Here is a 12,120-nt window from a genome sequence, read left to right on the forward strand (position 1 = left end):
TCGCATGCTCCAATTCCAAAGCCCCATCGGGAGAGAGCTAAGGCAAATTCCCAAACCAAAACCAGGCCTGCTGCTGCAAAAAGGAGGCCTGGGTGCTGAGGACTCAGGAAACACGTCCCTACCACAAGGATCATCTTCAAATTACAAGTGAGAAGAGGGCCGGGCATGGTGGCTCACACTAGCACTTTAGGAGGCTGAGGTGGGAGGACTGCTTGAGCCCAGGAGTTCAAGACCAGCCTGGGTAACATAGTGAGATCCTCTTTCTACAAAAACAAAAATAAAATTAGCCAGGCGTAGTAGTGTGCGCCTGTGGTCCCAGCTACTTGGGAGGCTGAGGTGGGAGGATCACCTGAACCTGGGAAGTTGAGGCTGCAGTGAACAGTGATCGTGCTACTGCACTCCAGCCTGGGCAACAGAGTGAGACCCTGTCTCCAAAACATAAAAATAAAAATAAATGGGGAGAGAGTGGCTGGGTCTCCTAGTGCCAAGGGCTGACATGTCCAGAGTTGGCCTTCAGGTACAGACCGCTCCCCACCCCAGGAACTAAGCCTTTCTCAAGTCTGTGAGCTTTCACGAATCACACAGGCTACGAGTCCATTTAAAAATCATTTTATTATTAACATCATCTTCCCATGTAGCCAAGTGTCTGTCGTGTATAAGGAATGTCGGTAAATATTCCATTTGAAGCTTCTTTGTACATATTTCCATCGATAAATAAACTCTGAATTCACATAAAAAAGTTAAACTTAAATAACTCATATTTCCTTCTCTTGTAACAGGCATATATTGGTAAAATATAAATATTCTTGGACTCAGGCTTTGTTCTAAGTGAGGACAGTAATTGATCACGTGGTACAATTATTGACAGTAAAACCAAGAACTTGTCAGCTGGTGTCCCGACAGGGACTAGTGCTGAGATGGGAAACGGACGGTGCACATTTGGTTTCTGGGCCAAGGTGGGGCAGGAGGGGTGTGGGGAGAAGACAGCTGCTTTCTTTACAGCTCTGATAAAAATATTCTGTTCTGCCACTGAATTTTAACTTTGAATATATTCTTCTACATTTGCTGATTAATTCCATAATCATTTTACTTAAAACTCAGATGTCAACTAACAAAATATGGCACATAATCCATTTTGAACAATGACAGTAGGTTCAGAAACTATCATTGGGCTGGCAAAAAACAAGAGAAACGCACGTGGTGAGAGCGCTGACTCGGGGTTGGTTTGATTGGTTCACCGTGGCCCATCCGAACACTCGTCCGTGGCCTCGGTGCGGCAGATTCATCCCCGTGGGGCGATGGGATGAGCCCTGGCGCCTGGCAGGGCCTCTGAGGCCTGAGCAGCAGGTGAGGCTGGTGGGCGCCTGCTTAGAGCACGCGGGGGATGATGGTGAAGGGCACGGCGGGGCTGCTGGCCTCCAGCTCCAAGGCTGTCAGGAAGCACTCGGTGGCCGCCGCATCGTTGCCCTGAGCTTGGAGGACCTCGCCCAGCCCGTTCCAGACCTCGTGGGCTGTCGAGTTCACCTGCACCGCGTCCCGGAGGATCTTCTCCGCCAGACTGTAGCGGCCCAGCTGGTGAAGGATCAGGGCCTGGAGGGGTCAGAGAGAGAGAGACAGTCAGCCATGGAGGCCCCAGGAGCTCTGCGCTCCTACTTGTCCTTGAGTTTCCAGTAAGTCCTTGGAGCCGGGAATGTATCACCACTGGGCTGGGGCCATAGTGAGTTCTCAAGTACTTCCTGCGTTCACAGGTAACAGTCAAAATGGTCCCCGAGCTGACTGATGTGAAATTGCCGATATTCAGCCATGTTTTGAATATAAAAATGGCAACTTCATCCGGTTCATCTGAAAACTTAAGGACCATCAATGAACCAATTGGAAATCTGCAGTCTGCAATTTTTTTTTTTGAAATTTTTTTTTAAAGACAGGGTTTCTCCATGTTGGTCAGGCTGGTCTCGAACTCCCGACCTCAGGTGATCTGCCTGCCTTGGTCTCCCAAAGTGCTGGTATTACAGGTGTTAGCCACCATGCCCGGCTGGCAGTCTGCATTTTTTTTGAGACGCAGTCTCGTTCTGTCACCCAGGTTGGAGTGCAGTGATGTGATCTAGGCTCACTGCAACCTCTGCCTCCTGGGCTCAAGCAATTCTCCTGCCTCAGCCTCCCTGGTAGCTGGGATTATAGGTGTGCATCACCACGCCCAGCTAATTTTCCTATTGTTAGTAGAGATTGGGGTTTTACCATGTTGACCAGGCTGACCTTGAGCTCCTGACCTCAAGTGATCCGCCCACCTCGGCCTCCCAGAGTGCTGGGATTATAGGCGTGAACGCCCAGTCTCTTTTTTTTTTTTAACCTAAAGAAATGTCATTGATGGCATTACTATCAGAATGATTATGACAGATTTTTTAATTGCTCACAGCCCTGTCCCTGACCAAGGCCCTGACCACACTGTCCCTGCTTGCCCCAGGCTGTGCCCAGCTGTCATCTCAGTTTTCCTTGGTTGGGGTGTACCCATTGGTCCCACTTATTTTCTCATCATCATGTTTCCAAGCTGTGCACCTCCATAAGCGATGCGTGTACTCTCTCATCCAATGGACGCTGACGCCTTCTCGACCTCTCCCTCCGGGGAGAGACATTTAGGTCACATCCAATCTCTCCACTGTTCTGAATCACACAGACATGAACATCTTTCCAGAAAGCGTCTCTTTGTTCTCTACATCAGTGGATTTCTAATCTTTTTTGTATCCCTGAAAACCTTTGGTTAAATGAAATCTTACTGAGAACACCCACACAGTCTATGTATAAACAGACAGAAAGGAACTTCTTGGGGGAGGGGGGAGGGGAGTCCAGTGTCCCCGACGGGTTCCTTTTAGTGGCCCTGGGAGCGGCTCAGTGGAACAGGCTGGACAACCATTTGGAGATTCTCCCCTTGGGCAAATCCCCTCAGAGTAGGATCACTGTGTAAGGACTCTCTTCAGCATTCCCCAAACATTTTGCAAATTCCATCCTCCCAGGCTGCACCACTTCTTCAGCCATTAGCAGTTTCTGTGGTTGGTCACCTGCCTCCTTCTATCGTGACTCTATTTCTGCTCATGTCATACATGCAGAATGTCCCTCCTTGTTGAAATCTACATTTCTTCAATAACTATTGAGGTTAAATATTTCCCATGCTTTTGTTTAGGAGCCTTTCAAAAGACTGCTAGTCATCTGCTACCATAATTTTCCAGCCCGCTCTTTGACTTTTGGGATTCTTTTCTTTGAAAAGTTTTAAGTTGAAAAATCAAATTTGTTGATCTTTGATGATTTTTTTTTTTGGTCACTTCAAAACCTAGAAAGTTATCCTTTCAAAAAGCTGACACATGTTCAATTCTATTTATTGTAATTTTCCCTCTTTTAAGTAGTTGACTACTTTATCTCGGCAGGGAGTGACGGATTCCTCCTACTTTGCTAAACACAAACAAGCAAGGGCCTTGCACTATTTTCCAATGAGCCGCAATATCTAATTTCTGCATCAGCCCCACACTGTTTTAATTTCTGTGACTCCCAAATCATGTTTTAGTGGGTAGAGTCAGAGCTTTCCCTCACTGCTCTTGCTTTTAGTATGTTTCCTGACAATCTTACCCTGTATTATTTTTGATGAATTTCAAAATCAGTTTCTTCATTTCCTTTAGAAGTCAAACTGCATTTGCATTACCTCTCTTGGAGAGTGTGGAGAGGCCTGACATCTTTACAATGTTTAGTCTTCGCGCTGAGGAATGTGTTATGGCCCTCTGCTCTTTCAAATCTCATCCTGAATCTCCCAATAAAGCCTTGCCCTCCCTTTAGGCAGTGTCACTCATGAGGCAGCCCGGCCTGCTCGCAGGGCCCTGCTTCACCAATGGGCGAGGGGGCAGCAAGGTGGCTGTCAGCAGAACCAGCCAGTGTGACGGCAGACAGACTGACTTCCCTGAGCCACTTGTACCCATAAGCCCCCCACAAGGGAGCTGGGATGTCCACCCAGGAGAGCACGTGGTTGGGGTGACAGCCAAGGACACCCATGGCCCAGGGTGGTGTGTGAGCCCTGCGGAGGCTCCTTCAGTGGGAGGTGGAGGAAGGAGACCCCCAGCTCTGGGAGGGGGAGGCAGTTTAGGGAGCTCTCCTGGGCAAGGAGGAGGTGGAGGCCACGCTGCCTCAGGTACAGAGGGCTGCCCGACCCTGGCTAGGGACAGCAGGCTTCAGGGTCAGCTCTACCTTCTCGAGAAGACAACAGAAACACCTGATGTTTCTTTTCTTATGAATATCCAAACATGTGTCCGTGCTGGAGTTCCTGCATATGACCAGGTCCTTGACTGCATCTGCCAGAGATGCTTCTGGGGCAGCCAAGCAGCCGAGCGTAGCTGGCCACTGCAGAACCATGCCTCCTGACTCCTCGTGCCTGCCTGAAGTGCTTCCGGGTGTGGAGTCCAGCTGGGGGTGTTAAGTAATCACGCCCATCTCCCAGGACAGTGCTCTGGACCGCCCTGGACCTCCTTAAGAGGGAATCTGACAACTCCACATCCTTGCTTCCCAACCAGCAGGACAAATGCAAAGCCACTCAGCCAGGCTGCACTCAGTAGGACACGAGGTCGAATGAGCTCCTGTGCTCACCCTGGAACGCTCCAGCGTAACCACGCGGGGAGGGAGGTTTCTGGGTAGCGGCTGTGAGCAGCAACCTGGAGAGATCACAGCCGGAGCTCATCACACACCTTCCTGGCATGGCTTTCTTGGTGCATCAAGATGTGGAACACACATGACAGGTTTCTGAGTGGCTCTCCTGGCAGGGAGACACGTGCTGCATGCCTCTGGCAAATGGGTGATGAGCGGTGAGCCGATGTGCTCTCTTGGTTGCAGGTGGAGAGTCTAGCTCAGGTCCCACCAGGCTCTGCCACTGCAGCATCAGCCCTGTGCTGTTTCTTTCTCCAATTGGAGGGTTGTTCTCCGCCGGGCACCATGCTAGGCACTGTATCTAGCCCATCTCCTACTACTGCTTTAGATAGATAGGGTAGACATGGTTCAGGAAGGCCACATTCTCACCCAGGTACCAGGGCCAATCAACATCGAGCTGCCGCCCAGCCCAGGTCCACTTGCTCCTAAAGCTGCCCATACTTCCTGCCGGGCTTCTGTCGCTTTAAGAGGCAAGCCCTGGGCCAGCAGAGGAGCACTCAGTGGAGCTCTCTCAACGCGGGCCCCAGGGCACTCAGGTAATAACCCAGTTACATCCAAGCAACAGGAAGGGGGCATCTGCCATGCTGTGTCTTCCCTTTCATTTCTCTGACCACTAATTGCTGATTTTATTGCTCCTTCCCATGTTATGATTGGGAAATTGCTCCTCTCCAAGGCACAGCTTCCCTCTGGCTCAGACCAGCAGCTTAGAAGCATCCTGTGTATCTGCTCATAGACCGGGAGGGCTCCTTGCCTCAGGCCAGCTGTGATCTTGAGGCTTGGGGAGGCTGCCAGAGCCAAAGGACTGGGCCATTCTGTCCACCAGAAAGTGGACGGATAAGATGTGGAGACCAGGAGGGCCAGGGCCTTGGCCCAGTGGGATGCGGAGGGCTCTGCTCTCAGCACCCTCCTGGAGTGGGAAGAACCCACCAGTCCCTTCCTGCTGGGATTTTTGTTTAGAAAGTGGCAGGCCACTGAATCTGGCCAACTGTGGGGGCTGCAGGGCATAGACCAGGGGCATGGCTACCTGCCCTCAAAAGTCCTGCAGAGAACCAGCCCCAAGGGGCTAATCGGAGCCAGCACCCTCAGTGTTGGCCACTAAGAGCCTCTGCAGTACTCTGGTGTTCTAGGGTTCTTGCGGGCTTGGAAATTTCCAGCCCATATACCTGGACCTGTAGTCCTAATGTAGGAACTGCCATTTCCAGATGACCTTGAAGCTTCCTGAGCAATCTGTTCAGTGGAATTAATTCCTAAAGCTGGAGCTGCTTAGGGAGACATCGCAGACTTGCCAGCGGCTGCCAGCTCAGGCTTGGCACAGGAATGAAAAATAGGCCTCTCCCCAGTGAGCCAGGAGCAGCTCAGAAATCAGCCCATGGCAGATCAACCAGAACAAGCTCCGACTGCAGTCAGAGCCACTGCTTGGAGCCATCACAGCTAGAGGACTGGCCAGAGATGGGCTGGGACCTGGCTGTGTCTGGCTGTCGGGAGTGACGCGCCGCCCAAGCCCCTCCGTACTGGCCAGGGACCTTCCTTCCTTTCCCTTCCCAGGGCCCATGTGCTCTTCTGCACTGCAGCCCTGATGTCCTTTCCAGTTCTAGAGGCCTGGCTTTCTCTCTCCTCCAGAGATCAAAGGCCTAACTCCTGAGGCTGGCATGGAGCTGTTCTCAGCACCAGCTGGGTCCAACCTTCCCTGGGTTCAGCCAGGCTCGTCTGTCGCCAACGTGTTTCTGCAGGATGCTGCCCCAGCCCCCTCCTGCCTCCCAGCTGTGGTCGGTCAGCCTGGGCCCTTCCGCTGGAGCCCTTGTCCATCTGCCTGAGGCCCTAACGCACCCTATCCCTGCGGAGCCAGGCAGCCACACTGCTCCCCATCGGCGGCGCTGCTCAGCAGCACGCAGCTCCTGCTCCCAGCCATCAGCCTGTAGGAGGCAGATTCCGATAATGATATGTCACCTTATAACCTGCAACTCCCCACCCCCACATCAAACCCAACAAAACCCACCAAGTGATTGCTTGATGCTGGATGAAGTGGGTATGTGCAGGCCTGCTCTCAAAGAGCTCGAGGTCCAACGCAAATCACCCGCAGCGCTGGGCACCAAGGTCCCATTCCATCTTCTCTCACCTCCAGGAGTCAGCACTTCTGGGGCTTCAGTTTCACAGACCAGATGACCCGCCTACAACCCTTGTACAGGTAGCGAGCGGCAGACCTGAGGCGGGCAGCTGTGCTGCATGTGCCCTTGACACTGGGCTCTCTCCCCTCCCCTGAGTGTGGAGAGGACACACACACAGACTTCCACCTTCCCCAGCCCTGGTGTTCCTGCAGCCACTACAGGTTGGGAGCCGGCTGGGGCTGAGCTTCAGAGAGCTGGGAAATCACTGAGGAAGTAACTTATTAGTCCCTTTCTTCAGACACAGATGAAGGCTGCTTCCCAAGCTGGTAATTATCATAATCAGGTGTTTTGTACAAATAGGATCTTGATGATGCACCAAATTGGCAATAAGAGATTAAATTAAACCTGTTATTTCAAATGAGATGAAATGGACTTGGCCAGTTTCAGAGCAATTAGCATCTTCCTCACTTTTGCCTTTTGTTGCGATAATTGCTGTCCAAGGGCCAAACACCTTGCCAGACACCGAGGGCACCCGCACCGGAGCCCCTGGAAGGTCGGTGTGCACACGGTTTCCTGCTGCAGCCTTGGTACAGGAGGCCCTCAGCGGGGCGGGCCTGCACTGTCCTCCCAGGCAGAAGCCTGAAGGAGGCCAGGCACAGTGACTCACGCCTGTAATCGCAGCACTTTTGGAGGCTGAGGTGGGCAGATCACTAGGTTAGGAGATCGAGACCATCCTGGCCAAATGGTGAAACCTCGTCTCTACTAAAATACAAAAAATTAGCTGGACATGGTGGTGGGTGCCTGTAATCCCAGCTACTCGGGAGGCTAAGGCAGGGTAATCGCTTGAACCCAGGAGGTGGGTGACAGAGCAAGACTCCGTCTCATAAAAAAAGAAGAAAGAAAAAGAAAAGAAAGAAATACAAAAATTAGCTGGGTGTGCTGGTGTGCACTGTGGTCCCAGCTACTTGGGAGGCTGAGGTGGGAGGCTTGCTTGAGCCTGGGAGGCGGAGGTTGCAGTGAGAAATGATCATGCCACTGCACTCCAGCCTGGGTGACAGAGACCAGAAAAAAAAAGCTCATTTGGGTGATTTTGGACATCCCCATGGTGCTCTGCACAAGAGCAAAGCCCTTTGCTGGGTTCAAGAGCAAGTCACAGACCACTGCTTATCCCTCTAAGGGTACAGGTACAGGGAGACAGCCTCCCTGAAAGAAAGCATCCTTCCCAAGGAGAAGCCATTGCTGAAAAGTAGCCCTGTGGCTCAGCTCCGTGTGGGGGTCAGTGGGTCTACCTGGTTGTTGCTTTTCTTCAGACACAATGTTTTGGAAATCAAGCATCCGCAGCAGGGATGGAGGTGAAGCACTCTGAGTGCTTTCTGCGCCAGGGCCTGGCTTATCTGTAGGCTCCCTGCTGGTGCTGCTCTCAGCTTCCCTGAGCAGCAATGCAGTGTTGGTGCAGAAAGCAGCGAGCTGCCCCGCACCACATCACAGTGGGCCTGTATTCTGCACAGCCTGCTGGGCCACACCAGGGCCACGGATGGTAGGAAGTCTAGTGTCAGTGATGGTACTGGAGCACTTAAAGATCTTTCTGTTCTGCTCCTGGGTCAGAAACTCCACCATTACCCTTTGCAGTGGGTAGAGGTGGGCATGGGTGGCTTAAGGCAGTGTTGTCAGGTGGCTTCCAAAAACACAAGTAAACCTGGGAGGACAAATGCGTGGATCACCAGGCTCTATGAATTGTGCATATGCAAGGCATTATCATCAATGTCATGTATGTTTTGCTGACTGCAAAGTGCTTTTGACACCGTTCTGTGCGACGGGTGCCACATTAATTGAGGTGGCTTATCTCCAGCTCTGTTCGCTCATGAGGCTTTGCTGTGAGTGCCTAGAGGGCAGGGAGTGGGTGAACCCTGGTCATCTCTGCATCTGCAGGCCTGACACTGGGCAGGTGCCGAGTAACTTGGGGCAGAATGAATAAATGAGGAGATCCTGAAACTCGATGAGAGCAGCATCTGTTTAAAGCTACCATGGACTGAGCATGGGTCTGTCTGCCTGGTCCAGCGCCTGTGCTCTGACCTACCACAGATTGCCATGGAGAGGGTGAAAGATTTTTTCAGCAGCTGCTGGAGGCCAAATCTCATTGGTGGAGTGAGGTCCCTTCTTCTCCAGAGGAAGTGAGGCCCAAGGCAAGGGTGGTGGGGACTGAGGACCAGGATTGGCGCCTTTTCCCGTGGCTCAGACCGCACCTAAGCTGCTGGGGCCACTTGAACTGAGCGGGCACCACCACAACTTTTGAACAAAGTCACAGAGCTCATGGTGGGGTGTCAGGGACTATAGTGGCAGCTTCTGGGGTGGAAAGCCCATCTTCCCAGCTTTGTCGCCTTTTGGGAAGATGACAGTGCTGCTAAGCTGGCTGTGGCCAGAGCTGTAGCTGTGCTGGCCCAAGATGGCACACCAGGGGCTCAGGATGTAGGTGAGGGGTCTGAAAGGCTCCACAGACCCTGGCTGCTGCTGGTGGGACCTGGCTGGCCACAGGGGAAGGGCATGGTGCACTCTGGGACAGCAGAGCATGGAGGTTGGGGGTATGAGTCCTAGGCTTATCCCGGCAGACTGGGCTTGAATCCCAGCTCCACCGTTTACTTGGGACAACTTACTCTGAGTGTCAGAAGCTTTATCTGCATAATGGGGAGAAATACCAGCCAACGGGGGAGTTAGTTGGACTGACTCGTTTAGTAAGGACTAAATGAGGTCGAGCTTGCCAGGCGCTTAGCAGGTCACCCAGCACATTCGTACGCCTTCAGTGAATGGCTGCCCTCAGCAATATGAGGATTATGGCTGTTCTCATTCCCATTGTTAAACTGGAGACTGTATGACTGATGGAACAGACTCTTTGTGCAATGAGATACCAAATTAGAAACCAGCCCTAAGGCCACAGTTAAGTCACGTGGCCCTGAAAGAATACAGCGCCTTCTAACTGCTACAAGGTTTTTCTTTTTCTCTAGCAGCTAAACAAGCGTTGGCCTCGAGATAAGCAATATTAAAACAACCGCAGCCCACCTACCACCAGACCCTCACCGAGCTCCCATTCCACAAGCTGCAACTGCAGCTTTTACTGGACAAGAGACCACCAACCACGGGCTGGTCCCGGCTGGTCTACAGAGGCAGAGCCCTGTGCGTCTTCCTGTCCCTGCTTCACCTTTTCATGTGCAGGACCTAACGGAATGCAGCTAAATGTTATGTCTCCACCCTAGTGAACATGGGATGCATGTAATATGCATATTTGCTTATCACACACAAGCACACATCCCCCTTTTGTGAATATTCATAGCTCCTCCTATAACCTGTTGAATATGTATACTTGGCCAACCAGTTCCACATACATCCCTGTTCCACCCTTCCCTCTCTCAAAGTGCTTGCTTTTGGTCTCTGCCCAAAGCTACGTTTCCCAGCCAGTCAAGATGGCCACCCTGCAGGCTGCAATCCTTTATAAGAAATGAAGTCTCTTCTGCAAATGTATGAACCTCCTGATTCTTCAGTTGACACTATTAGTGACTCCGAGAGGAGAGGAGGCCCTTCCGTGGTGCCAGTGGTTCGCTGACTCTTCGTCTCTATCTGTCTCCCTCTTTAAGAGCAAGGACCACCGTGATTTGTCTTTGCATGTACGGCACTTGGAGTGGGGCTAGTACAGAAGAGGCTCTGGGGGAATGTTTGCTGGATAGATGGAGGGATGGAGGAGGGATGGCGTGGGATGCTGTAGGGTGGTTGGGAAGGAGAAGTCCCAAAGAAAGCTGTGGCCTCAGGTCACCTTTGTGTATGCTCCCAAGTCAGGCCAGCATACTCAGAGCCTCCTCTCTTTCCAGAAACATTAGCATGATGATCTCTGGGGGATGAGAGCAGCCCCCGGGAGAAGGTGCGCTGCTCCCAGCTGAGCCCAGTGCGCTGTATGGCCTCCCCTCAGGCTATTTGCTTATACACCACAGATCTGACACTGCCCTCTAAGAAAATCCCAGAACCCACCCACAGAGCCAACACTCTTACAGAGGAGGAAACAGAGAGAAGAGCCTTGCTCAAGGCCTTGACCCTGCTGGATACAGAGAGGGGCTAGAAGGCAGGCTCCTGAAGAGCTGGGTCTGGAGAGCCTGGTGCAGTGCCTGGCCCAGGGCCAGCCTCCAAGTTTTAGACTCCGATTACAGTGCTCCAACTCTGCCCTCGACCCCAGCTGCTTTCTGCTTGTCAGGGGCTACGTCCATGGCAGAGTAGGCTTTCAGGAAGCCCACCAGGCCCCTAAGAGTGGGTTCCTTGACCTGAGGAAAATGGAGTCCCCACAAGAGCTCCGGCCCCTTCCCAAAAGCTGCAGCACAGTTGGTCCGGCCGTCTGCATTGGCTGAAACGCAGGCATGAAATGAGAAACACCAGTACATGTGCGTCACCGCTGCTTAGGAATTTGCATTTTCCTTCTAGAGGATGCCATTGATCGGAGGGAAGCAGGGTGGCAACGGTGGTGTTTTCAAAAACATTTTTCTTGTAAATCAGAATATAAATAGACCACAAACCAGTACCACTCCGAGAAGCCCCTGGGGAACTGGCTTTGAAAGGTTTCCTTAGAGCAGCTCGGGAACACAGATCTGAGGCTGCCCCTGCCTCCTCTCCTCCCAGGCGGCCCTTTCTTTTCTAGCAAGTGTCAGAGGCACTGTCAGTTCTGAGCACAAGCATTTTGTGGGCGCAGCTGAGGAGGCAGCCCTGAGCCCCACCTCACTTTCCAACAATGCCTTGAAAAGGAACTAAAAACACAGGTGGGTGGGGTAGGGGCTGTGCCAGCTTCTCCACCTGGTTCTAGAAGCTCTGGGCGAGGCCTGGGCTCTACGGGGCTCGTTTTGTGTTTCATTTCTGTTTGCTCTGAGTGCTTAGAAATGGCACTGGCTTGCCAGAGGGCTGAATGTGTGTGTCCTGGCTAGAAGGCCGGCCTCCCCGGGCCAGAAGCTCCATAGGGTCAGGTCCCGGTGTTCTGGCTGAGGGGAGGTGTCCCCAGCCCCACAGTCCCACACCTCCTGCACTCCTCTGCCCATCGGAGCTCCACCGTGGGGTGAAATTCACATGCTGCCGATCCCTCAGCCCCTCACCGGGTAGCCTCCAATCCCGTCCACCCCCAGACTCTTAAGTAGGGACAGAACGTTTATGCGGCCACTTCACCTCCAGAGCCACAAAGGCAGCTGGTGTGCTGGGCCGGGAACCCACACAGAAGGGCAGTGTGGGAGGAGGGAAGCGCCTGCAGCGCAGCTCACAGGGACACGCTGCCTTAAGGAGGGCGTTCTTCTGACAGAGGCCAGCTTGGACGACGGAG

General features: G+C 52.6%; 1 protein-coding gene across 4 annotated transcripts in view; it reads right to left on the reverse strand.

Moving 5' to 3' along the window:
* Positions 1-593: 593 nt before the first annotated feature.
* Positions 594-12,120, reverse strand: part of TTC7B (tetratricopeptide repeat domain 7B) — a 268,355-nt gene continuing 256,828 nt past the window's right edge. For all 4 annotated transcript variants that reach the window (XM_021675705.2, XM_021675701.2, XM_021675703.2 and 1 more), the window contains one exon: positions 594-1,590. In XM_021675705.2, the coding sequence (XP_021531380.1) occupies positions 1,369-1,590 (222 nt within the window). In that variant the 3' untranslated portion in view covers positions 594-1,368. The remainder of the gene's footprint in view (positions 1,591-12,120) is intronic.

The sequence above is a fragment of the Aotus nancymaae genome, unplaced genomic scaffold (assembly GCF_030222135.1).
Source record: "Aotus nancymaae isolate 86718 unplaced genomic scaffold, 86718_ANA_hifiasm-v0.15.2.pri h1tg000011l, whole genome shotgun sequence".
In the NCBI taxonomy this organism is placed as follows: domain Eukaryota; kingdom Metazoa; phylum Chordata; class Mammalia; order Primates; family Aotidae; genus Aotus; species Aotus nancymaae.